General features: G+C 43.1%; 1 protein-coding gene across 1 annotated transcript in view; it reads right to left on the bottom strand.

Moving 5' to 3' along the window:
- Positions 1–2,438: 2,438 nt before the first annotated feature.
- The window catches only part of kdr (kinase insert domain receptor (a type III receptor tyrosine kinase)), a 76,832-nt gene continuing 51,407 nt past the window's right edge, over positions 2,439–27,863 (bottom strand). Inside the window, exons 16-30 of the mRNA XM_078217277.1 lie at positions 21,923–22,029; positions 21,334–21,469; positions 20,623–20,727; positions 19,882–19,995; positions 17,340–17,428; positions 15,427–15,583; positions 15,027–15,124; positions 14,371–14,493; positions 13,958–14,069; positions 13,732–13,831; positions 12,734–12,839; positions 11,110–11,255; positions 10,193–10,286; positions 8,884–8,969; positions 2,439–5,334 (exon numbers count right to left, since the gene is read on the bottom strand). Of these exons, the coding sequence (XP_078073403.1) occupies positions 5,136–5,334; positions 8,884–8,969; positions 10,193–10,286; positions 11,110–11,255; positions 12,734–12,839; positions 13,732–13,831; positions 13,958–14,069; positions 14,371–14,493; positions 15,027–15,124; positions 15,427–15,583; positions 17,340–17,428; positions 19,882–19,995; positions 20,623–20,727; positions 21,334–21,469; positions 21,923–22,029 (1,772 nt within the window). The 3' untranslated portion in view covers positions 2,439–5,135. The remainder of the gene's footprint in view (positions 5,335–8,883; positions 8,970–10,192; positions 10,287–11,109; positions 11,256–12,733; positions 12,840–13,731; positions 13,832–13,957; positions 14,070–14,370; positions 14,494–15,026; positions 15,125–15,426; positions 15,584–17,339; positions 17,429–19,881; positions 19,996–20,622; positions 20,728–21,333; positions 21,470–21,922; positions 22,030–27,863) is intronic.

Consider the following 27,863-nt stretch of genomic DNA (forward strand, 5'->3'; position numbering starts at 1 on the left):
ACGACCATTTACCTCTATATCCATCATTGAACAGTCAAGCCTGTGGTGCTTAGCCTGGTTCAGGGTGATCGACGCCACCGTTGGTCCTTGAACGTCACTGCAGGCAGCTGAGGTCGACACTGAGGACCCCTGCTGGTCGCTCCTGGTCGTCGTTGAACAAAATGGCCGCCCCCATGAATCGCACATGGTTGAGGGCGCCAAGCGTAGCGACTCCTGGTGGTCATCCTCCTCCGACTCCGTCGACCACAATGGCGTCGTCCTGGACTCGCACGTGGACGAACCCCGTGGGTACTTCGACGTCGATGGTGACGATCCCCGTTCCGAAGGGTCACAGGCTGCACTGCCGTTCTTGGGCTTCGATTTGCACACCTTCGCATAGTGCCCCTTTTTACCGCATTGGTTACAGACCACCGCTTTAGCAGGACACTTTTGTCGTGGATGCTTGGCTCCTCCGCAGAAGTAGCACCGCGGGCCGCATGGGGCTGCCGCCGTCGTCGGGTCTACGTAGGAGCACGCCATAACACTGCACTTCGAGCCCGTGGGTCGAGGAGGGATTTGCGACTGCTCCTGCCACGTTGTCTCCACGTGGTCCTCCGGATACAGGACCAAGCTCTTCGAAGCCGCCTCAAGCATTTCAGCCAATTCCATAGCTTGGGTCAGGTTGAGATTCCCCTTTTCTAGCAGCTTGAGACGGATGTACGAAGACCCTACCCCTGCCACAAACGCATCTCGGGCGAGGTCATACATATACTGCTCAGCCGACACAGCTTTGCAGTCGCAGCCCCTGGCAAGCTGCAAGAGCTCATTGGCGTAATCCTCCATGGTTTCGCCCGACTGCCGACGTCGTGTAGCGAGGAGGTAACGAGCGTGGATCTCGTTGGGAGGTTTCGTGTAGCGCTTTTTTAAAAGCTCGAGGGCCCTCGGGTAAGTGGTGGCCGCACGGATCGCGAGGTAGACTGTGTCGCTTACCCTCGCATGGAGGACCCGGAGTCTGTCATCATCTGTGGTGACCGCTGCGGAGGCTGCCAGGTAGTCCTCAAAACACTTCAGCCAGTGGTCGAAGGTGTTAGAGGCGCCCACCGCACGTGGATCCAGCGTCAGACGTTCTGGCTTTAAGATTTGCTCCATACTCTCCTTTCCGTCGAGAGCTTAGTGTTAGACAATAAAATTGATGCACGTCAATTGAACTCAAGGCACGAAGCTTCGGTAACAGAAGGCTTTTATTGTCTAACAATGGAACTAATAGAACGTAAGTACACCATCCCAGACTGACGAGGTCCCGCCCGAGCAGGGGGTCTTATACCTCTCCCAGGAGGCGGAGCCCGACTGGGATGTGCCACAACAGTAACAACCACAGGTGTATTAATCCCACCCTAGCCCAACAACAACATTAGAACAATCCCACAGTGTGAACACCCTAGCCCAACAACAACATTAGAACAACCCCACAGTGGGAACCAACGATGGTTCACCACAGTAGATATTTAGTTAATGATCACTGTTAATTCCCCAGGAGAATTCTGTTGCATTTTAAAATATCTCTTCAATGAAATATCCCAAACAAGGTTGTTTATATTTAATATCCTGTCTAGGCAAGCAGGCTACTTACAGCCTTGGACAGTTTCATGTGTATTTGCAGACAAAGAGGGAGGTCACCTGACCCTCTTGACTCCATCTTGTTTCAAACATCAATCTTCCATTTTGCTTTCAAAACTAAGATGTCCACTTTTCATAAATTCACAGGTGTAGCTATGTGGGTGTGACACCCCTCTAAGTGGAAGAAAAATGTCAGTCAATAGCGTTATTTCAAGCCAAATCATGACTGCACCATGATGGGACAGAGATATAAAGGATGTCAGAAAGCATTTCATGTGGAGTGATTCATAGAGTAATCTAGGCAGAGTAGGGTAGTGAAAATAACTCTGGAATCATTCAAGAGGGTACTTGATGCTTAATAGAAAAATAAATGAGATGATTCAAAATGCCTCCTATCCCTTTTTTCTAAATCTTTTTCAGGCTTTCATGTACTTTCGATTTTATCCATTGAATTGTATTAGTTTAATGATTAGAGCAGGTGGTTTTGATGATTGGCATTACTGCTTTGATATCAAGTTTCCTTGTGTTTTGGAGGTTGCTGAAAAAGGAGGCAGACTGCATTATAATAGTGTAGAGTCTTTCTGAAACTCATTCCAAAAAGGCAAACAGCTGTGCAAGATGAAACATTGGACATTTGAATGAAACATTTAAAGGTCCTTTAGAACTTTATAGAATGTCCACTCCTGTGGCAGGGAATAGGACACATACAATTTTTAGTCTGGGAGCTTGGGCTGTCCGGTTACCATGTCTCTGGGAGAGTATTTAGGATGCATCCAAAATTAATTTATTTAACATAAATCCAAAAGCCAAAAAGCATAAAGAAGAATTTAACCACAAATATGTCAAATATATGAAAAATGTTTATTAAAAAAATTACAGAAGTTGAACCTTTTACACATTGTCCAATTGCTAAGAACTCTAAAACAAAACATGTATAGACAAAATTGCTTCTTTACATTCGACACACATTCACTTTCAAGATTTGAGTTGTATTTAGTTTGAAATTTTAAACAGTTTTGCGAATATTACATTTTCAGTTTTAAACCATGGATGAGTTCAACAAATTATCATGGACCAGAGATGCGCTGGTAATAAATGAGGCAGTTAAGTGGATACTTTCACTGTCAAGCAGAAAACTGATGATAGCGGACCAATCCCATCATGCATGAGGCTGATTTGCATTGACATCAATTTTCGTCATCTGACTGTGGGACATGTCCCGGCCTCAACCGGGATATTGGGTTCATGTCACACTATTTGTAACTCCCACAGTTGCCTGGACCTGCAGAGTTTCACTGGCTGTCTTGTCTGGAGCCAATACACATCTTTTTAGCCTGTCTTGATGCTCTCTCCACTCCCATTGTTTTGTTTCTTAAAGACTTGATTAGTTGTAAGTATTCGCATTCCAACCATTATTCGTGTAAATTGAGTCTGTGTCTTTATAAACTCTGTTTGTGAACAGAATTCCCACTCACCTGAAGAAGGGGCTTAGAGCTCCGAAAGCTTGTGTGGCTTTTGCTACCAAATAAACCTGTTGGACTTTAACCTGGTGTTGTTAAACTTCTTACTGTGGGACATGTGACAGATCCTTTTGTATATGATTGCATTAATTAAACTAAAGGAATAAAATAAATCATTGGAAATCAGTTAATTTGATGGCAATATGTTTTTAACGAAATCTTTTTATAGTTTGTTCCTCATGAAATGAATTTAATCCTTAAACATGTGTTTGTTGCCTAGCAAACTCATCCAAAGATGAGTAGCCTCTCTGCAAAAGTTGATTACCTCGAATGTGGTTTGTCTTAATCCAATATGTTGGGATACCCTCACAGAAACCAAATTGTTTTATATTTAAAAAATGAATTGGATAAGGCGTATTTCCCTCATTAAAACGCATTGCTTATTAATTGACATAATGGCACCTTTAGAAGATGCACGGCTTTCATTATCTCACCTATTTGATAATAGAACTGCTTGTCCTGCAATCTTCCATAAGGATATGTGAGAATTCCAAGTACTAAGTTAATTGGTTTCAAGAATATCAGTGCAGTCAGATCAACTGACAGATTAACATTAGAAGTAAGCCCTTGCTGACACCTATATGCTCCACTTAGAAGTACATTTTCCAAAATCAAAGTGAGCTATCAGGGGGGCGGTAGAGGAAATGGTAGAATGAATTGTTTGGCCTTCTCTGAATTTAAAGGTCTGTCCATGTATGTTTCCAATAACAGAACAATTCATTTCCTTTAACATTATCAAATATTTCTACTATAAAACACTGATTTTTGATAAAGTTTTTGTTGACAAACTGAATTCAGATCTAAGAATTTGCAAAAACATAGTAATATATGTATTTTACAATGGCATGATTTGCCTTGATAGGATGTTACTGCGTGTCTTTTGAAATATTTCACTTTTGGAAGACAAAAAACAGAGAACTAGAAAAGTAAAATGAATAGCTGCTCAAATATTCTCTTTATATAAAGTAATTTTGTAATAAAGAATCTTTCATTTACGAAACAATATATTGATCAATAATACATTGGGCCGTTTCCATGGTGATTGTGCAAACCATAATGAAGGCTCCAAATATTCACATTCAAAAGTAGTAAAAGAGCTGTATTTAACCAATATATATAATACACAACACAATCTTTAATCACTTCCCATTTGATGCTATATATGTTTAGTTGGAAGCATTTTATTTTGATTGCCACTCAATGAAGAGAGTGTATGTACCACCAGATGAACTTTTCCTGGTTTTCCTATTGCCCTAATCCATCCGCCATTCCTTGAAACATAGCAGTAAGAATGTGTCCTGTATACAACATGCTCATTCAATGAAAATCCTCTTATCTGAATTCAATATATTACATTTATTTGTGAATATGCACACATTCAACACTCAGATGCTATAAATAGGTGCCTCTCTATACTTGCTCTCTCACACGCTCTCTCTGCGCACACTCCAATGTCTAACTGGAGAGCTATCCATCAAACAAGGATGAAATATGGCATTATAGGACTTATACATTCAGACAACTTCAATGTCTATTAGGAACCCAGCCTTTGTTACCATGTAACTTTCAATTGTGCAGTGTCTTTGTTCAACAGTTGCATCTCCTCAACCTAGAATTGCTTGAAGTATAAAAGGCAGCTTGATGCAGTGCCTTATTATGAAGTAAGTTTGAGCACTAACATAATAGTCAGTGTTTTCCACTTTTTCTAGAGAGCAATTCTGACAGCCTTGTTTATTTCTTGTGTTTTGTGTGATGGAGTTGATGTGTTGGACACTGAGCTGAACAGACTGGAGTTAGCTTGGCCCGGTGATTAGTCAGCTATACAGTAGATATATCATTGGCTGCAAGTTACTCCACTGCCTTTATCAGCTATACAAAGATACCTAGTAGTTCTATTGTTTAGAATAAAGTTCATATTTTGACAATATTCTAGATAATATATGCGGTAACTTTATTCACATAAGGCTCAGGTGAATTTGCTACAAGATTGGCATCCTCTGAGTTTTTTGCAGTGAATTCTTAAACGGGTGGCGCACTGTATCGAATCACAAGGTTATAATCAACTGGTAAGGTGCAGAAACCTTCCTTGGTTTTTGCTTCTTCATTGGTGTAAGGAGCTGTGTCAGTATCATCAGAATGGTATCCTGACTGGTAGCCACTCGTCTGGTTAGAGCCATCAGATGTCACAGATTCTTTACTTTTGCTGGGTATTAGAGCACTGCAGATATAAAGAAAATCTATATTACAATTTATATACATCATTCTGAAATAATGTGGGTGCAAAAATACAATTGAGAAAGTCTCCTTTCATTTCCGAGTTGCTTTTGAACCCAGACCAAACTGATTAGATGAAACATACATAGAAACTAGAAGTAGGAGTAGATCATTCGGCCCTAAGAGCCTGCTCCACCATTCATTATGATCATGGCTGATCATTAAATTCAATACCCTGATCCCGCCTTCCCTCCATATCCTTTGATCCCTTTATCCCCAAAGGCTATATCTAATTCCTTCTTAAAATCACAAAATGTTTTGGCCTCAACTGCTTTCTGTGGTAGTGAATTCCACAGATTCACCAATCTCTGGATGAAGAAATTTCTCCTCACCTCAGTCCTAAATGGTTTACCCCTTATCCTCAAACCAGGACTCCTATTTCTGGACTCCCCCACCATTGGGAACATTCTTTCTGAATCTACCCTGTCTAATCCTGTTAGAATTTTAAAAGTTTCCATGAGATCCCCTTTCACTCTTCTTAACTCCAGTGAATATAATCCTAACTCTCATCACATGACAGTCCCGCCATCCCAGGAATCTGCCTGGTAAACGTTTGCTGCAGTCCCTCTATAGCAAAAACATTCTTCCTCAGATAAGGATGCAGTGGGGTGGTACAGTGGCACAATGGTTAGCACTGCTGCCTCACAGCGCCAGGGACCTGGGTTCAATTCTGACCTTGGGTCACTGTCTGTGTGGAGTTTGCACATTCTCCCCATGTCTGTGTGGGTTTCCTCCACATACTCTGGTTTCCTCACACAGTCCAAACATGTGTGGGTTAGGTGGATTGGCCATGCTAAATTGCTCCTTAGTGTCAAGGAGATTAGCAGGGTAAATATGTGGGGTTATGGGGATAGGGCCTGGGTGGGATTGTTTTCGGTCCAAGCTCGATGGGCCAAATGGCCTCTTTCTGCATTGTAGGGATTCTATGGAATTTTATAAAGACACCAAAAATGCAGGTGTGGCCTCACCAATGCTCTACACAATTGCAATAAATATTCCTTTTCCTATACTCAAGTCCTCTCACTATGAAGGTCAACATACCATTTGCCTTCTTTACTGCCTGCCTCACCTGCACACTTACTTTCACTGACTGATGCACGAGGACACCAAGGTCTCGCTGAGTATCCATCTCTCTCAATTTACAACCATTCAAATAATAATCTGTCTTCCTATTATTGCTACCGAAGTGGATATGCTCAGATTTATCCACGTTATACTGCATCTGCCATTCATATGCCCACTCACTCAGCCTGTCCAAGTCACGCTGAAGCATCTCTGCATCCTCCTCACAGCTCACCCTCCCACTCAACTTTGTATCATCTGCAAATTTGGAGATAGTACATTTTATTCCCTCATCCAAATCATTAATATATAATGTGAACAGTTGGGGGTCTCAACACAGATCTCTGTGGTACCCCAATTGGAAAATTTTAAATGTTATATGTTGGCCATAAGAGTCATTAATGAAATGGGTTGGGTGAAAATCAGCCCACTACCTAATGTGTCAAAGTGCAAAGCTAACTTTAAATCATCACAAAATGTGCAGAATTTCTTTGCAGGGACATTGGTGCTATTATTAGATTTGGTCCTGCACAGTTTCTGCTTCTGGAACATCCTGTCGACTCCCTGGGCTTTTCTGAGATTGCCTTTTGGGATTTTTTTCATTTACATACTGCTGGCGCACCCCCAATGATATTGAACTGGAAGCATGGAGACTGGGAACAGTGAATTTCTGATGGCTGCAAATTGTCTAATGCTGCTTCTGCTGTGTGTTTTACCATGCATGATGGGTCTGTCAGTCCCTTCGGAGGTGGAAAGATGGCACCTTTTTATCAAAGAGCCCTTAAGTTGTGAGTTGGGGACGTGATGCCAAGGCAGCTTGCCATTTTTGAATCTGAGGGGCATGTCCTTGGCAAGCTGCAATCAGCAATGCCCGGGCAAAGATAGCTTAACAAATAGATACAGTTTATGTGATATGATCTTTACACACAGCTCCCTTGATAGGCACAAAGCCAACAAGATGTCCTGCACTTCAGGCACTCCTGCCTCACATTTAAGGAGAAGGGGGAATCCCAAAAGAGTTCCATGATTTCCACAGGGTACTAGTGTCGAGCTCAGGCAAACTGCTTAATGGTGTATGGAGTGAAACTTAAATACAAACCAAAAAAAGGGCAACAAGTTAAAGGTGTAGGGCAAAGAAACTACAACAGAACAAACACATAAATGCATATACAAAAAAAAGCTCCAAAAGCATGATTGTTGAATAACTTCAAAATATCAGGCAGAACAATGTTAAGGGTATTTCAGATGGCTGTGTATTTGTAGCAATGTGTCCCTGCATGAACAAAAATTAATGCCCAGTAATGCTGGCAGGTCTCCTGCACTCCATGTATAGGACCAGCAGGGAAATCAAGTACCAAGTGGTCACAAGATCTGTACCCTGGTTATTTCCACCTGTGCAATTCTTAGTATATAAAAACTGAACCCCAGTCCCTAAATTGTCATTCTTAAAAGGGTTTTAAAAAAATTTGTTCATGGGATGTGAGTGTCATTGGCTGGACCAGAATTTATTGCCCATCCCTAACTGCCTTTGGTATGATTATGGTCTTCTTGAACCATTGCAGTATGTGTGTTGTAGGTACACCCACAGTGCTGTTAGGAAGGGAATTCCAGGATTTTGACCCAGTGACAGTGAAGGAACAGCAATATAGTTGAACACATTGATCTTAAAGGGAACCACTAAGACCTTCAATCTATATGGCCAATAACTTACGTAAATGCCTGCCTGTTCTTAACTGGAAATTTCTCCCAGCCCCTTGAAAAGAAATCTTGATCTGGCAAGCAAATGGAATTTTCCATCACTTTAGAACAAATAGTTTGTGATAAATCCTTTATGGTTCCTCTGAGATGCAGCAGAATAACATTGTACTGTTTTACTATCTTAGGATTTAAAAATCCATTTGATATGAACTAAATAAAAGTGATATTGACTCCAAGCACAACACATTCCCACTTCCATTGGGAAGTATATCGGATATTAAATATTTTTGACTCATCAGAAAACAATTTCCTGAACACAAAACTAAAGCTGCCAAAATAAATCACACTTTTCAGTTTTACTCCAATATTCTAAATTCCATTATTAGGAATAACTGAAGTGATTTATCCTCCCACAGGGAAAAACTGTAAAGACACCCCAGGAATGAAAATATAAAACAACTTCTTGTTAGGGCTGGAGCTGTCCTGAAATCTCACAATGTGAGGAAGATGTGCACTTGCAAAATTAGTCCATGTTTCCCTAAAATCTATGACATTCGCCAGAAAGACATCCACTCTGGAGAAGGAAATCTGATAAGGTACAAAACAAGATGGTGTTTCACATTATTCTCTTGATAAAAATGATGCACGGTTCTACTGAACATCTCTTTCCCCAAAGAAAACAATTTCTAATGAAGGCAATTACTATAAATCACCATGGGCCATGCAAACTTACCTAAATGCCAAACTCTGACTCTGCCTTGTCCCCAGTGTTTGAAGTTCTTCTGATGAAAGTATCATGCCACTGTCAGTCTGGTTATCCTAGTAAGGAAAAAAACACTCAATGTTGACTTCTTTATAAGGAAGTGTAGAGTAAGAAAGGGCAATCATCTCAACATGTCTGCTCTGTTCACTGGCTATGTGCAGCTCATTGTTATGAACTCTACTCCACTCTTTTGATCATCTGAGAGAAAGTACTCTATAAAATGCATCCTGATTCCTTGAGCAAAACCACAGGATAGCCATACACAATGGTATCACCAGCATTAAACCTGCTATCATCCTACAAACATCAACTTGTCTCCATGCTCCAGTCCCCATTCTTTCCTTTGTAGCTCAAGACCTGTTATATCCTTTCCTTCTCCCCATGTCCTCGGTGAACAATATGCTTTGTCTGTAACGACTCACAAGAAACAATACTTTTCACTGTATCCCAATACATGACAATAATAAATCAATTCAAAAAAAAATTCAATTCAATCCTCTTGAATATTTGATCTTATCAGTGCATATTTCATTATCTCTCCAACCACCAAACCTTAAGACCATAAGACCATAAGACATAGGAGCGGAAGTAAGGCCATTCGGCCCATCGAGTCCACTCCACCATTCAATCATGGTTGATTTCAACTCCATTTACCCGCTCTCTCCCCATAGCCCTTAATTCCTCGAGAAATCAAGAATTTATCAATTTCTGTCTTGAAGACGCTCAACGTCTCGGCCTCCACAGCCCTCTGTGGCAATGAATTCCACAGACCCACCACTCTCTGGCTGAAGAAATTTCTCCTCATCTCTGTTCTAAAGTGACTCCCTTTTATTCTAAGGCTTATTTGAAATAAAGATTTATTTATCTGTTTTTGTAAGTAACGAATTGGTTCAAACTCTGGCAGTCTTTTCCATACCCATATATACACTGAATTCCCTCTAACCTCTCGACTCACTTGTTCTTTGCTCTCATTATGGGGCAGCAGTGGCAGAGCCTCATTTATTGTCCATTCCTAGGCACCCTGAGAAGATGATGGCAGGCTTTCTCCTTGAACTACTGCCATGCTGCTGATAACAATGCTTCCACAATGTATTAAAATTGTTCATTCTGAACTGCTGTTTCCTTCATGTTTGTGTTTGTTACTCTAACTCAAATTGCCTACCAACATCTGTGTTACCTCTGTCTCAATTTATCCTAATGTCACGAAGAAATAATTAAGAACCAAATCTGTGATTTCGACTTGGAAAATAAAGACTTAATTTGGTGGATCTATATGTACCTCTTGTACAACGATAGCTGTTTGTTCCACAGGTACCTCATCAAAGGTTTTAACACTCTCAGGCCTGTTTCGCTTATTACTGCCATTCAGATATCTGGAAAAATAAACACGATCCATGGTATACAGTGTTCCAAAACGCATGTTCCAAAACGCCAGAAAGGATTTATTTTCCCATTGACATCACTGTAGCAATGGCACCAAATAGAAAGTACAATACTTCCATAAATAAACTTATGTAAGGAGCGATTCTGCAAACCAACTCTCCTGGCACAGATTGGAGTTCACAGGAGTGCATCTCAGAACAGTGCCTGCGATTTGTCAACTAATAAGGGCTCAAATTTCCCAAGGTTCTCTCCCTGTGAGTACTGGTGCCCCAAAGGAGCACCAAATCACAGAGTCACCCTGTGATCTTGTGGGTTTTACAGACCAATACATTTTTAATAGTTCCTTACCCCACCCATGCCTCCCCCACCCACCCCACCTCCCTCCAGTTCATCCACTGACAAAGGAGGGCTGAGAATTTTTATCCTGTGAAATTTGAAGGTAACGGCACCAAATATGACCTATTGTCATTACTAGCAGTCATCTTGACATACTGAAAGCATCCAGCTTACTGACTATGAGCTGTCAGCTAATTATTTATCATCTATTGTAACTTACAGTAGCTGTCTTATCAACTGGTACATTGTTTTATCATGACTACTTTAACACTTTGGGTTTTATCCACTGTTGGAATGTTTCCATGAATTGTTCCACTCATTGTTCAGTGTTACATCGCACAACTTTAATGTTTAATCCTCTGAGCTGACCTACAAATCAAACATAATGGCTCAGCACCATTTCCTCTTATTTTCCTTCTGTTCACAGACACACAAAAGCTTCCTTTAGGAACGATAGGATGTCTATCAGGTAATTACCGTATTCCTGCTGTGTTGTCGTAGTGGAATCTTGGATCACACCCTTCCTGTTCCTCTGTACAGGAAGCAGGTGAAGTTGGCAGAGAAAGCCCGGAATCATCTTCTAGAGTCAGTGACATGTTGAGTGGAATATAATCCTTTCCATCCTAAAAATTGGAGGGAGAGACATTTTTATATTTGCTGCAGGCATTGTATGCAAAGAAAAAGCACCAATACTGTGCAGTAACACTTGGGGGTGGGATTTTATGGCCTCGCTCGTCCCGAAACCGGAATATCCCGCCCGAGGTCAATGAATCTTTCCATGTTCCGCCCCTGGCCCGCTCCGATTCCCTTGGCGGGCCGGGTGGTAAAATTCCAGTCTTGGACTCAAACCTATCTGAAAGATTGAACAAGCTATATTGCAATGTTGTCTTCAATTCCCAGCTGACTTAAATCTACAATATTCAGTGAAAGATAAATCAGACTCCTGAAATATGTGTGAACTGCATGGAATTTATTTAGGTACGTAATTGCAATTAATGGATAAAGTATCATTTTGGAATAACAGGACAAAAAAGATAAACATAAGCGTTCACTTGAAAATAATTCTGAACTAACGTTATTATTTATCACTTCCAGCACTTGTTCTGGCCAGAATACAGCACCCTTTAAGAGGTGCTGACTAAGCACACGGTTGGGTAGCTGTACTTTTTGGTAGGAGGTCCACTTTGGGGCGAGGTTAGCACCTCTTAAAGCTACCTTGCACTACTTAAAGCCAGCCAGTCAAGTGTAAGAAGCTGGGGAAGACTGTCTGGCCAGGAGCCTCAGTGCAGGTGGAGAGGGGGAATGATGTATTCTAACCACACAGAGCCAGGTCCCCAGTCAGACATTATGAAAAGCAGTGGGAGCATAGAGGCAACATAGTCAATGCCACAAGTCTAGCCTGAATACATGGAATCAGTGCTGCAAGAAGATCAGGGGTGACCTTAAGCCCACGCTTGCCATCCATGTGAATGCTGGTGGGGGCTCAAGATCCAGAAATCGCAGTTCTCGCCACGAATTCAGGATTTCCGATCTTTCCCTTCCTCCGTCAGCGATATCATCAGGTTCATTCCCATAATGGGTATGAACCTATTTTACATGAATTTGAATGTATTTAAATGTGATTAACCTGCCCCCTCGCCAGATATTGACCCCCACCAGCGTATAGTGACACCCCTCTGACGTGATGTCATGTCGGCGCAGTTTACAACAGGTTCACACAGACGTGAACCTGTTGTGAGTGTCTTCCCGAGGGCGTAAAGGTAAGTATAGTCCCTGGGGGAGAGGGACAGGGCCAGGCAATGGCCTGTTAATGTCTCCTGACACTGCACTCGACACAGATTGGCACCTGCACTTAACACAGCCAACCGTTTGAGTATCAACCTGCAAAATCCTTCCAAATGCCAATGGCAGGCAGCAAGAGTAGAAGAGGCTCTTGGTCAGCCATGCTTGATGCGGAGTGGCACCCCTTAAGTTATGAGCCTCTGGGAACAGGGTAGTGACCTGTTCCAGGAAAAAATAACTATGAAATCAGATGAAAGTCTGTCTTGTTGCAGGAAGAGGAACAACAAATAGACAGTACATTTTACAAAGACACACTTACCTGTTGAGCATTTGTCTGCAGTAGGTTTCCTAGGTGCTCCACTAGTTCAGAAAAGACAGGCCTTGCTTTGTAGTCCCCATGCCAACAGTCCAGCATTGTCTGATAGCTGATGGGACAGAACAATTCAGATGTTCACCATTTACTTGGATATTACATGAAATAATCCATTCAAAGGGTCCTGTCCATGTCATATATACGAGTATTGAAATGTCCTTGAACAAGTTGCTGCCTGTCAAATCCATGATAACTGTTCACAGAAGTCCCATGTTTGAATCCCTTCAATCAAGTTTCCACCTCTGCTGCATTACCAAAACAGCTTCTATCAAGGTACAAATGACATCCTATGAGGTTGTGATAAAGGTAAACTTTCCCTCCTCTTCCAAGGGATATGGGAGGGGGGGCGCGAGGCAGGATAAGGATATTGAATTTGATGATTAGCCATAATCAAAATAAATGGCTTGAAAGGCTGAATGGCCCACTCTTGCTTCTAGTTTCTATGTTTCTTAACCTGTCTGCAGACATTGACATGGTCAACCATCCTATCCTTCTCCAAAATCACCCAGTGGGATGGGACTGTATTTGCCTCACTGCATTCTTGGCCAGAGGATAACCTGCAATGGTTTTTCTTCCCAGATCATTAGCTCTGGTGTCTCCTTGGCCCCATCCAATTTTTCATCCACAGCAAAATCATTCAAAAACACATAATTTTTCACATGTCAGAAGGATGTTTTATAAATGTTTGAAAAGAGAAATAAAACTACAGTGCTGTAGGGAAAGAGGAGGAGGGTGAGACTAATTGGATAATCATCCAAAGGCTACAAGATTCTACAAAAACATGTTCCTAGGAGAATAAGCAACCCTGTGGACATCCTTCTTATGTACTGGATTACAGAGGCCTGTGATTGAATATACTTTGGCGAAATGCATTTCAAATGCCGTAACTCAATCAATGAGAATCTACGAAATAAATTGGCATGAAAACAATGGCATGGACTTACATTTCTGCAGATGCATATTCAGGACATCGCATTCGTGTGCCTTCTTTCAGCCTTTGACAAAATTCTTCATCAATCTGGACACCAGGGTATGGAGAAGCACCTAAGAAGTGATTCGTAAGAGCAGGACATGTCAACTTCACTGGGAAAATCACTTTTTAAAAAATATCTTCCCTAGAAACATTTTTCTGATTATGCAATGTGAAGAAAACCTCACTGAAGCACTCACCCAATGAGAATATTTCCCACAGTAGAACCCCAAAAGACCACACATCACTCTGCGTTGTATAAACTTTATCGAAAATGGTCTCTGGAGCCATCCATTTAAGAGGTAGACGTACCTACAAGTGAACACATTGTTAGTTTACATTATAAATTCTTATCTAAATATTCCAAAGGATGACTTAAGATTACATTATTTTATATCATAAAGTATAATCATAAGGCTTAGGTAGAAGTAGATCAATTATCAATGATAGGTTCAATTTCCAATCCTTTAAATCAAATCGGCTCCATAATATGCAGACAATCCAATTCACCATTATGCTTCATTATCATAATTTCTAAATGTGCATGCCAAGGTTCTCTCAGTTCAGATTGCTGAGCTGCAGCACTCGCAGAATTAAATTTTCACATACTTACATCTCCTTTTCTAACATAATCCGGGTCCTTATAAACATCTCGAGCCAATCCAAAGTCACAAATCTTCACCACATTGTTCTCTGAAAGCAGTATATTGCGTGCAGCCAGGTCCCTATGAATGCACTGAAATAGAGAATAGAAACTTTTTGGTCTTGCCCCATCTGCAGCTTCTCTTTCTCTCTCTCTCATTCTCATGAGGCAGTCATGATCATTTCACCATTTGTGCAATCATTACACGGGCAGCAGTCCAGCTGGATCTGATAGAGAAATGTCTACAAGAATGGCTGAGAAAAATATTTTTGTGGCAGGAAAAGGAATTACCATTGCTTTCAAAAGAAGTCAGAGCACATGGTTGTGGAGAATGAGGTAGAGCACAATGTTGTACAATGAGTATTGGCAAGTCAGCAGCTTGTTTTACCTCTCTTCTGGTTTTTATTTCTATTGAGAACAGGTGTAAAACAGGTTGGCCACTTGCTATATCATTCATCGCACAAAGTCAACATCTACCCCAATTCATTTAAAAGAGTGGCCATTGACATAAACGAAATGTATTGACAAAAAGGCAGTGCAATTGATGAAGGTTCGATAGTCTCCATGTTATGGAAACTATGTTATGGGAAATTAGTGAAAAGTGAGGGCAAGTTATGGTTTTCTACCTTTCGCGATGCCAGGAACTCCATCCCCCTGGCTACCTGGAAGCTGTAAGAGATAAGGTCCTCCATTGTCAACCAGTTTTTGTAAAGGTCATCGGCAGCTGTTAAAAAATGAAAGGAAGTGTGAGTTGGTGGAGCTGGGTCCTAAAAAGCTGCTTCTGTTTTAATTCACTTCATTTATGTGCATCTTTTGATAACGGTTGTTAAATTTACAATCACATTTTATCAAAATAAACTTCTATTTGCAACGTGATTCATCTAATACTTTAGCCAAGAAGCTTTTAAATATGAAATGAACATCTCTTCATGCACTTTGCTTCATCACAGTTTCAGAAATTAAGCAATGATGCCCATTCAAAGGTAGACTTGTGGAAATTTGGAATGAGGTGCATCATCACTTTACCTTCCTCCTCTTCCACCTCACTCAGTGATTTCTCTTCTGCAAATCCAGAGCTGGTGGAGCTCTCACTACTTGCAATGCTGTCCAAACGCCGTTTAAACTCATTCTCCATCTCAGCAGGATCTTTTTCTTTCATCTGTCTTAACTTCAGTGCTTTACTCTGTAACAAGAGGAGAATGAGAATACAAATTATAAGTGAGTGAACAGAACATTTTCGTGTGATGTGCACAAAAAAAGCCATGCATACAAAAATATCATAACCTAGCAAGCTAGATATCAGTTGAAGTGGGTGGGCATTGAGAAGTTGAGATGAGTATTGATGGACTCGATGATCTATTCTCAGTTTTCACTTCCTATGCAGCAGTGGGAAGTGTTGAAAAGATCAAGGACATACTCTGCAGCCTGTGATCCACTTTCAGTGGCAGATTGCCTCACAAGGAACCCATAATAAATTATAATTACTCAGCACTTGTAGAAATTGCTGTTAACTTTTATGTGGTGCTAAAGATTTGCCACCGTTGTTATATGTCCATAGTCTAGCCATTTTAATCCTATCTTTTTATATGAGTCAGCCACATAGGAATTCTGTTGGCAGTTTTCTCATTTCACTGAAGACAATGGGATCATAAAAGGGCAACAAACAGAGGGTAGTCTGGAAAAAAAACAGTCCTTCTGTGCTCTGATTCCATTGTTTTCAATGGGGGAATGCCAACTGGGTTATTTTAACTGCAACATACAACTTGTTAGATTGACAAACAAAAAGTTCAATTTCAAGTTTTTTAATTAATTTGTCCTTTTTAATTATTGAGTGATTAAGCATTTGCTTAACAATGATAACTTGGATTTAAATAGCACCTTTAACATTGTATACATTGGTCAAAGAGGTAGATTTTAAGGAAGAGCAGGAGAGAGAGAGGGAGAGTCAGAAAGAGCTTGAGGATCGAGGCACCCGAAGCACAGCTGCCAATGGTGCAGCAAAGAAAATCACTAGAGGCCACAACTGGAGGAGTGGAGAAACCGCAGAGTAATATTAGTCGGTAAAATTAATCTTAATACACATATTCGATGATGCCTATCTGTGCTGGTCTGTCAGATTTTAGGTAGTTGTGCAAAGGTGCCAGCATTGGGCCAGTTAATAGCAAACTCATCTGAGTGAAAAGGTTACGGCTTCAAGTCTTACTTCAGAGGCTTGAGTATATAATCCAGGTTGGCATTTTAAGTCAGTAAAGTACTGAAAGTCTACTATAATATAATAAATGCCATCTCTAGGTGAGATGTTAAACAAAGGTCCTGTCGACCTCTCAGATATATGGTGGCACAGTGGTTACCACTGCTGCCTCACAGCACCAGGGACCCGGGTTCAATTCCAGCCTCGGGTCACTATCTGTGTGGAGCTTGCACATTCTCCCTGTGTCTGCGTGGATTTCCTCCGGGTGCTCCGGTTTCCTTCCACAGTCCAAAGATGTGCAGGTTAGGTTGATTGGCCATGCTAAATTGACCCGAGTGTCAGGGGGATTAGCAGGATAAATATGTGGAGTTACGGGAATAGGGCCTAGATGGAATTGTGGTCAGTGCAGACTCGATGGGCCGAATGGCCTCCTTCTGCATTATAGGTATTCAATGATTGTACGCCTATAAAATCCCATGGCTACCTCACTAAAAACAGATTTTCTGGTGACTATCTCATTCCTGTTTGTGGGACTTTGGCACTGTTTTTCTTCACATCATACCAGTGAATGCATTGCAAAAGTAATTAACTGGCTATGAAGCACGTGTGGTCATTTTGAGGTTATGAAAGTCAAAATGGAGATTATTTCTTTCAATTAGACTAGAGTTTGGAGTTATTGAGACTGTGCCTCTTTGGAAACCTTAAATAACAGTGCAGTAACATGTACTGCAGAGCAACACAGATTCACCTTGTAGGGGACATAGTTGTTTCGCTTGCTTCTCAAGTAGTTTGATAGGTTCCCATACTTGCAAAACTCAACAATCATCATCAATGGACCTGGAGTTAGAACAACAAGGTTAACAATATTATTAGCTGCCAGAAATGTACCAATACACTGGGCAAAGTAACCATTGTTCCCATTATGTTATTTTATATTAAATTCTGTTTGGTATTTACACAGATCAATGAAATTAATGTAATAATTGCATCAAATCAAACCCATGGTATTATTATTCTGTAGTATTTCTGATTTGTTTATCAATAACCTATCATTGCAGTTAATAATCATTTTATAAAACCCAAACAACTCATTGGACACAATGGACAGGATTTTACAGCCTTGCTGGTCCTGAAACCGTAAAATCCCGCCTGAGGTCAACGGATCTTGCCATGCTCCACCCCTCGCCCACTCCGATTCCCAAGGCAGGCAGGCCGATAAAATTCCAGCCTACGTTAGTTTAATCGGAGAGGTCACTGGTTCACAATTCTATTGTTAATGGTTTGGGATGTACAAAAAATGGATACAGAAACTGCAATCCCCCCCCCCCCCCCCACCTCCGCCAACCAACTAAAAACATGCTGCTGCTAGTTGGCACCGGCTATCTAACTCACATGCATAGTATTACATTTGTTAGCTGAACGTAAATAAAATACAATTTACAAATGAATCTCTGTCCAAGCTTATTGGTGCGACCTATAAGAAAAGAGGAGTCCTTCAGGTCAGTGGAAATCAATGCTACCAGAGTGCCTGGTGTGAATGACTTCAAATGCGAAAGAGGTTAAGAAGTTCAATGACTTGTGTAAAAAAAATGAAGGTAAACCAAAACTTCTCCTTAAGGAGAAAGGTTAAGAGATGATAAAATAACATTATAAAATCATCAAATGATGAGGGATTTCGATGGAGAAAATATTTCACTGGCAGAAGGGTCAGTGGCAAAAGGACACAGGTTTAAAATAATTGGCAAAAAGCTGAGGGGACATTTTTTTACTCAGCAATTTTTTCTGATCTGAGGTGTGCAATCTGATGGGTGATGGAAGCATATTTAATACCATCTTTCTAAAGGGAATCGGATTTGTAATTAAAATAAATATTTGCAGTGCTATGAGGAAAGAACAGGTTGGAGGACAAAATGGTAGATCTTTAAGAGAACTGGTACAGGTTGATAAATGTCCTCCTTCTGCATTGTATGATTCTATACGTAGAGGAAGGATTATGATCTCGGATTTGATTTTGAGGTAATCTGTGCGAAGCTAGTTATAACAGAGGGGGTTGATTTCCTGATTGAACATTCACAGTGAAGTGCTGACATTGGACAGGAAACATCCCTGTACAGCCTAATTTATTTCAAAGTAATGTACTTTGTAATTAATATATACACATAAAGGAGTATTTTGATTATTTTTAATAAGTCAGAAGATATAATTTGCTGGGCTCAGACAGTGAAAGCTATAATTAATATTATAGCACAGGACCGTAAATTGATAAAGTTTATCCAAACCCATTGTCAGTGGTTTTGGAAACATTGAGGAAGTCTACCACCAATTTAAGAGTGTCAGCTGTGACTCAGTTGGCAGCAGTCTAACCTCTAAATCTTTGGGTTCAAGTCCTACTCCAGGGCTTGAACACAAAAATCTAGGCTAACACTCTAGTACAGCACTGAAAGAATGCTACACTGTCAGAGGGGCCATCTTTTGGATAAGACAATGGGCAGGATTCTCCAGCCAATGGGATTCTCTGGTCCCACTGCAGTGAACGGAGATTTAGCTGAGTGCCAAATTTTCTGTCCTCACTTGCAGCAGTGGCGGGGCATGAACAACTGGGGAATTCCAGCCATTAATTTAAGATCCCATATGCCCACTTGGGTGGATGTAAAAGATTCCATGGCACTATTTTGAAGAAGAACAGTTGAGTTATCTCTGGTGTCCTGGTCATTCAATCAACATTAGATTACCTGATCAATATCACATTGCTCTTTATGGGAGTTTACTGTGCAGATATTGGCCACCGTGCTTCTTAGATTACAACAGTGATTATACTTCAAACTACAAAGTATCTTGAAATGTCTGGTGATCGTGAAAAATGCAAGACTATGTTAAACTATTCTCCCAGGTAGATAGATGGAGTTGGTATAAGTGTTTAAGGGACTAGTAAAGGAATAAGATGCTCACTTCAACTCACATAACTACTTTTTAAAGATTCATGCTCAGGTATTGCTTTCCTTTTTTAATGCAAGTTCCGTATGGCGATGATCAAATTAGGTGAACTCATTTCTGAGTTACTTTACTAGTTATTTTTGCAAATTGCTGGAACTGCAAAGATGAACAGTTAACTCATTCACTATCTTGTAAAATAGTTGGATTAATTGGTTAACCCTTATATCACCAAAATCTTTTGAAAGATGAATACTAGTGAAAGTAAAAATTATTTGTTTAATTTTTTTCACAGAGAAGGGCAGTAAAAAAGCTGTTGTCCTAAAAGGGGTCAAAGGAAAGAGATTGTCTGGGCTCACCTCCCACTTTTGTGCAGGCTCCCAGCAGGTTCACCACATTGAGGTGATGGCCAATGTGAATCAGGATCTTCAGCTCAGACATCAATGCTCTTTGTTCACTGCTTGTTGCACCATCTGAAAGTAGCAGCCAGATAAATTCATAAGTTTAGAGGATGTGCATCCATGAATAAATACAGGGTATCTAATAATATTTACACATCACACTATGAATGTATAGACATGTGGATGGAGCATGTGCAGAAATTTAACCATGCCACCACAAAATTTCAACATTTGCTACACACTGGGCACAGGCTTCTCCCAGCTGCCCATTAAATGGGAGCAGCAGTAGGATGAAGCCCTTAAGTGAGCATTAATTGACAATTCAAGGGCCTGAATTTACCCAGAGGTGGGCAGCCCTCCCAACACCTCCCCCAGCACTTGTAAAATCACTGTGGGGGCATGTGAGGTGAGCAAGTGGGAGGGCACGCTGCCAATGCCCCGCCAGCCTATTTTACAGATCCACCCTTCAGCTTTCTCTCCTGAGGCTGGCCTGTAAAAATCCAGCCTCATTTTAGGCAGAGGATTTAATTTAATCCAAAAATAATTGATCTTCAGTCAATGGTGACTTTAACATGTTATAAATTGATGGAGATTTACAATCAATAAATTGACTACACATGGCTTGGAAAAACAGCCTTCAGCACTTCAACAACCTGATGATCACAATTTGAGACAGAAATCTTTCCAGCTTTCAATTACCTTTCAACATCTTGACAGCAACAGTTTTACAAGTCGAGGATTTTTCAATATTAAATGCAGCTGCTTCCACCACCTTGCCAAAAGCTCCTCGACCCAATGGTTTGCCTGGTTTGGGAAATGAAAGCAGGATCTTTCAATCATGAAAATGATATGAAATAATAAATCTGCTTCTTTGAATGTTCTTGGAAAATCCCACACTGCAGGGAATACAACAACGGGCGTTTTCAGACAATGGTGCACAACCTTAAAGAGAGAAAGACTTTTCTGAGGAAAACCCAACAGCTCTGGTGTTGGTAATGAAGCTGCATTGTGCTGAAGAACAGGTCAATATTACTGTCCAGAGATAGGTACAAAAATACAATACACAATGCAACCACAGCAGTATGTCGTTTAATAAAGAACAGATTTTAATAAGTTCCATTGAAGAGTGTCGTTACTCCCTCTGATGTTTGATAAATAAGAAAACATGTACAGCACAATGATACCTGATATTATCCCAATCATGTACTTTGAAACTCTGAGTTACAGATGTTAAACTTCTTAACAATACTTGCAGACAAAATGATTGAGAGTTACTAATACAGAACAAGGTATATCCTCATGTCAAAAATGAGTGTTGTATGGATTAGAGATTGATTCAGCGTGTGCAGGTTTGATTCTAAAGGGAGGAATACATATGACAGCAATGTGGTTTGGGGTGCAGAATCTCACCTAATTTAAGTCTATCCCTCGGAAATTCCCATTTACTGGCATCATACGACAGCTGTTTACACTGTTCATCCATAGGTATTTCATCAGGGTCCATGATGATTGACAAGTAGCCTGTCTTCAGTTCTGCATCACTGGGCTGGAAAAGAGTGACAAATCAAGTTACTTTAGCTGCCAGCTCTGTGTTCTCATGGTGGTCATGCTCACTTTAGCGACTGTTGAGAAAGGACACAGAGCAGTCAATGATCCAGAATTAAATGTTGCCAAACAAACAAAAGCACACATCACACCAGCTGAACTGAACACACAAACCTAGTTCGCAATTACTTCAGATTTCATTGTAATAACTAAGGAGCATGCTAGGCATGCAACACTGAGCAACAAGGCTTTCCCTCCCCCATGAATGGCAATTCTAATTAACACACATTAGTCAATCCTTCGTTAAATCATGCAGCAGCATTACGGAAAGAAAGAAAAATATGTGAGTGTTGTTTTAAACACAAAGGAAAATCCACATAAAAGGGCTACAGTCAGTTTTCATTTGTCAGGCAACGCATGTTCCCATGGGACAATACTGGGATTGTTTTATTACCCGCTTTACTGTTCGCAAGATGATTATCAGAAGCAACCAAAAGAACAAGGCGATCACTCCAGTGCCAAACAGGATGATCAACTCCAGGTTTGCCTTGTCTTCAACTCCTGGAATAGAAGAAAAAAAAATCATTTCAGTTTTGTAGAGACATATTCGATCATTGATGAGTGGAAATTTATAAAGGAATACATAAATACACAGATAAAGTCCTACATAGGTACCAAACCAATCAGAACAAGCAGTATATAACATATAGAAACACAGAAACTAGAAGCAGGAGTAGCCTTCGAGCCTGCTCCGCCATTCATTTTGATCATGGCTGATCATCAAATTCAATATCCTGATTCCCCCTTGCTCCCATATCCCTTGATCTCTTTAGCCCCAAGAGCTGTATCTAATTTCTTCTTGAAATCAGACAACATTTTGACCCAGCTACATTCTCTGATAGTGAATTCCACATATTCACCACCTTCTGGGTGAAGAAAATTCTCCTCACCTCAGTCCTAAAAGGTTTACCCCTTATCCTCAAACTATGACCCCTCGTTCTGGACTCCCCCACCATTGGGAACATTCTTCCTGAATCTACCCTGTCCTCTCTCACTCTTATAAACTCTAGTGAATATAATCCTAATCGACTTAATCTCTCCTCATATGACAGACCTGCCAACCCAGGAATCAGCCTGGTAAACCTTCGCTGTACTCCCTCTATAGCAAGGACATATCTTCCTCAGATAAGGAGACTGTGGTGAACCATTGTTGGTTCCCACCAGGTAGTGCTGAGCCAGGGTCTGGCCAGTACTATGAGTCTGTATATATGTTACTGTTGGGGTTAGGGTTGGGCTGTTCTACATGTTACTGTTGGGGTTAGGGTTGGGCTGTTCTACCTGTAATATAGTTCTTATGGTACATCCCAGTCGGGCTCCGCCTCCTGGGAGAGGTATAAAGGTCACTGCTCTGTCTGGGACCCTTTAGTCTGGGATCGTGTATTATATATGGTAGGTCTATTGTTGTAGTCAATAAAAGCCTTTATTTCCCCGAGTACCTCTAGCCTCGTGAGTTATGTCGCGCATCAATTTTATTGACTACAATTGAACTCTCTTCGTTGAAAAAAAAAACGACACAGAGAACATGGAGCAAATGCTTAAACCCGAACGGCTTACGTTGGACCCATGTGCGGTGGGCGCCTCCAACACCTTCGACCACTGGTTGAAATGCTTTCAGGATTACCTCGAAGCCTCCGCAGCGGTCACCACCGACAGACTCCGGGTCCTCCACGCGAGGGTAAGCGACGCTGTATATTTAGCGATCCGTGGGGCCACCGACTACAAAGGGGCCCTCGAGCTTCTTAAGAAGCGCTACATTAAACCGCCGAACGAGATGCATGCTCGATATCTCTTAGCCACTCGACGGCGGCAGCCCGGCGAAACGACGGAACAGTACGCGTGCGAGCTCCTACAGCTAGCCAGGGGCTGTAACTGCAAAGCAGTGTCGGCAGACCAGAACATGAACGACCTCGCTCGAGATGCGTTTGTGGCGGGAATCGGCTCGTCTTACATCCGCCTTCGGCTGTTGGAGCAAGGTAATCTCGATCTCACTAAGTCCATAGAGCTAGCGGATGCGCTAGAAACGGCCTCCAAAAGTCTGGCGATGTATCCCGACGACCACGTGGAGACAGCGTGGCAGGGGCAGTCACAGACCCCACTTCATCCAGCGGGACCGAAAAACTGCGTGATTGCATTCCCACCCTCGGGCCTGGCGACGGCAGCAGCTCCAGGCGGGAGTGAAGCACCCTCGGCAGTGATGTCCCACTAAAGCGGTGTTGTGCTCCGCCTGCGCAAGAAGGGGCATTATTCGAAGGTATGCCGATCCAAACTTCCATCCAGGAACAGCAGTGCGGCGTGTGACTCCCCGGAGCCGGTTTCCTCGTCGTCGGCATCGTTGAAGGGCTTCTTCCACGTGCGAGGCCAGGACGTCACCATTCCAGACGACGGAGTTGCAAGAGACGCGCGACCACCAGGGGCCGCTGGTTTTGGCACCATCGCCCACGTGCGACCTATGGGGGCAGCCATTTTGGTCGGCACCGACCGCGAATGACCAGCAGGGGTCGTCATCAACCATCTCAGCTGCCTGCAGTGGCGCTCATGAACCAACGGTGGCGTCGATCATCCTGGACCAGGTAAAGCCTCACAGACTCGACAAGTCCATGATGGACATACAGGTAAACAAACGCACGATTTATTGTCTGTTTGACAGCGGGAGCACGGAGAGCTTCATTCACCCAGACGCCGTGAAGCGGTGTGGCCTCCGGATTCAGCCTGTCAAGCAGACAATTTCGATGGCGTCAAGGTCCCGGACTGTCACTGTGCTAGGGAGTTGCGTGGTAAATCTGACGGTGCAGGGCACGGTTTACGAGAGCTTCAAGCTCCTGGTGTTACTGCACCTTTGCACGCCAATACTCCTAGGACTAAATTTCATGGTCCACTTGAAGAGTGTAACCTTACAGTATGGTGGGCCACTCCCTCCGCTTTCAGTGGGAGACTCACAGCCTCTAAATTGCCCAACACGCTCCATCTGTAGCCTCTCGATGCTTAAGATTACCACACCCTCTTTATTCCAGAATCTCGTGCCAGGCTGCAAGCCCATCGCGACTAAGAGCAGGCGTTACAGCGCTGAGGATCGGATCTTCATTCGATCTGAGGTTCAGCGGCTCCTCAAGGAAGGGATCATACAACCTAGCGCTAGTCCTTGGAGAGCGCAGGTCGTGGTGGTCAAGAGTGGGAACAAACCCCGGATGGTCATAGACTATAGTCAGACCATTAATAGATACATGCAGCTGGATGTGTATCCCCTCCCGCGCATATCTGACATGGTCAACCAGATTGCGCAGTACCGGGTGTTCGCCACCATCGATCTAAAGTCTGCTTACCACCAGCTCCCCATTCGCCCAGAGGACCGACAATACACGGCTTTTGAGGCGGATGGTCGCTTGTACCATTTTCTAAGGGTTCCTTTTGGTGTCACGAATGGGGTCTCGGTCTTCCAGCGTGCTATGGACCGAATGGTGGACCATAACGGACTGCGGGCTACCTTCCCGTACCTGGATAACGTCACCATCTGCGGCCATGACCAGCAGGACCACGATGCCAACCTTCTTAGATTCCTACGCACTGCATCTCGCCTGAATCTGACCTACAACAGGGAGAAGTGTGTATTTCGTACGCGCCGCCTAGCTATCCTCGGATACGTGGTGGAAAACGGGGTCATTGGCCCTGATCCAGACCATATGCGTCCCCTCCTCGAACTTCCCCTGCCCACTAGCGTAAAAGCACTGAGAAGATGCTTAGGCTTCTTCTCTTACTACGCACAGTGGGTTCCCAATTACACGGACAAAGCCCGTCCGCTCATCAAGTCTCCCTCTTTTCCCCTAGCACCAGAGGCTCGGTTGGCCTTTGAAAAACTAAAAGCCGACATCGCGAAAGCCACGATGCACGCTATCGATGAGTCCATCCCCTTCCAGGTGGAGAGCGATGCATCTGATTTCGCCCTGGCCGCCACACTTAACCAGGCGGGCAGGCCTGTCGCCTTTTTCTCTCGCACCCTCCAAGGCCCCAAAATTCGACATTCGGCGGTGGAAAAGGAGGCCCAGGCCATTGTGGAGGCAGTCCGGCATTGGCGCCATTACTTGGCGGGAAAACGGTTCACCCTGCTCACGGACCAGCAGTCCGTGGCGTTCATGTTCAATAACACGTTACGGGGCAAGATCAAGAACGATAAGATCTTGAGGTGGAGAATTGAACTCTCCACCTATAATTACGACATCATGTATCGTCCAGGGAAACTCAACGAGCCCTCGGATGCCCTGTCGCGTGGAACATGCGCTAGTATGCAGGAGAATCGATTGCAGGCTCTCCACAATGACCTCTGCCATCCGGGGGTCACTCGGCTCTGCCACTTCATAAAAGCCCGGAGTCTACCCTACTCGGTGGAGGATGTCAGGTCCATAACCAGAAGCTGCCGGGTATGCGCAGAATGCAAACCGCACTTTTACCGACCTGACAGGGCACAACTCGTTAAGGCCACTCGTCCCTTCGAAAGACTGAGTGTGGATTTTAAGGGCCCCCTTCCCTCGACAGATCGGAACGTGTACTTCCTCAATGTGGTTGATGAGTACTCACGATTCCCTTTTGTCATTCCCTGTTCTGATATGACCGCTGCCACGGTTATCAAGGCATTTCATGATCTTTTCACCCTGTTCGGTTACCCCTGTTACATCCACAGCGATAGGGGCTCGTCGTTCATGAGCGATGACTTGAGGCAATACCTGCTCTCATATGGGATTGCCTCTACTAGAACCACGAGCTACAACCCAAGGGGTAACGGACAGGTCGAACGAGAGAATGCTACAGTCTGGAAGGCTGTCTTACTGGCGTTTAGGTCTAAAGGTCTTCCAGTCTCCTGTTGGCAAGAGGTACTCCCTGATGCGCTCCACTCCATACGCTCACTCCTGTGTACGGCAACCAACGCTACTCCCCATGAGAGACTGTTTTCATTCCCTCGGAAGTCTTCCTCTGGGACCTCATTACCGTCTTGGTTGACATACTCAGGACCTGTCCTCCTGCGGCGACATGTTAGGACCCGCAAGTCCGACCCTTTGATTGAACAGGTCCATCTCCTCCACGCCAACCCTCAGTATGCCTATGTGGCATACCCTGACGGGTGAGAGGACACGGTCTCGATTCGAGACCTGGTGCCAGCAGGGGGCTTGGAAACCCCTGTCATTCCCATACCTCCTGTTAGAGACCCCCCAACTATTGTTTCCCCTCCTGACACGGCGCGGGCAGCATCGGGACCATCACTTAACCCTTTTACTCCCGTGTACAGCTTGCCTGAGTCCAGGAGATGGTCGCCACTTCAAGGCGTGCCCGAGTTCAGCGGATTGTCACCACCTCGGGGTCTACCGGCCCGTGAGACATTGGAGGAGCCATTGGACACCACCTTGGGGAGAACGCCACCGCGAGTGCCTACACCGGTGTCATCGCCGGTGTTGAGGAGGTCACAACGACGGTGCGGTCCCCCAGACCGTCTGAACTTATAGACTGATGAACAATTGTTCTGTGTTTTGTACCCCGCCGGCCTTTGTTTTCAAAGGAGGGGTGAATGTGGTGAACCATTGTTGGTTCCCACCAGGTAGTGCTGAGCCAGGGTCTGGCCAGTACTATGAGTCTGTATATATGTTACTGTTGGGGTTAGGGTTGGGCTGTTCTACATGTTACTGTTGGGGTTAGGGTTGGGCTGTTCTACCTGTAATATAGTTCTTATGGTACATCCCAGTCGGGCTCCGCCTCCTGGGAGAGGTATAAAGGTCACTGCTCTGTCTGGGACCCTTTAGTCTGGGATCGTGTATTAAATATGGTAGGCCTATTGTTGTAGTCAATAAAAGCCTTTATTTCCCTGTGTACCTCTAGCCTCGTGAGTTATATCACGCATCAGAGACCAAAACTGCACGCAATATTCCAGGTGTGATCTCACCAATGCCCTATACAATTGCAGCAAAACATCCCTATTCCTATACTCAAATGCTCTCGCTATGAAGGCCAACATACCATTTGCCTTCTTTACTGCCTGCTGTAACTGCGTGCTTACTTTCAGCGACTGGTGCACAAAGACTTCAAGGTCTCGTTGAGTATCCACCTCTCTCAATTTACTCCCATTCAAGTAATAATCTGTCTCCCCATTATTGCTACCAAAATGGATAACTTCACATTTATCCACATTATACTGCATCTGCCATGCAGATGCCCACACACTCAGCCTATCCAAATCACGCTGAAGCATCTCTGCATCCTCCTCACAGCTCACCCTCCCACCCAACTTTGTATCATCTGCAAATCTGGAGATAATACATTCAGTTCCCTCTTCCAAATCATTAATATATAATGTG

The sequence above is a fragment of the Mustelus asterias genome, chromosome 1 (assembly GCF_964213995.1).
Source record: "Mustelus asterias chromosome 1, sMusAst1.hap1.1, whole genome shotgun sequence".
Lineage (NCBI taxonomy): Eukaryota > Metazoa > Chordata > Chondrichthyes > Carcharhiniformes > Triakidae > Mustelus > Mustelus asterias.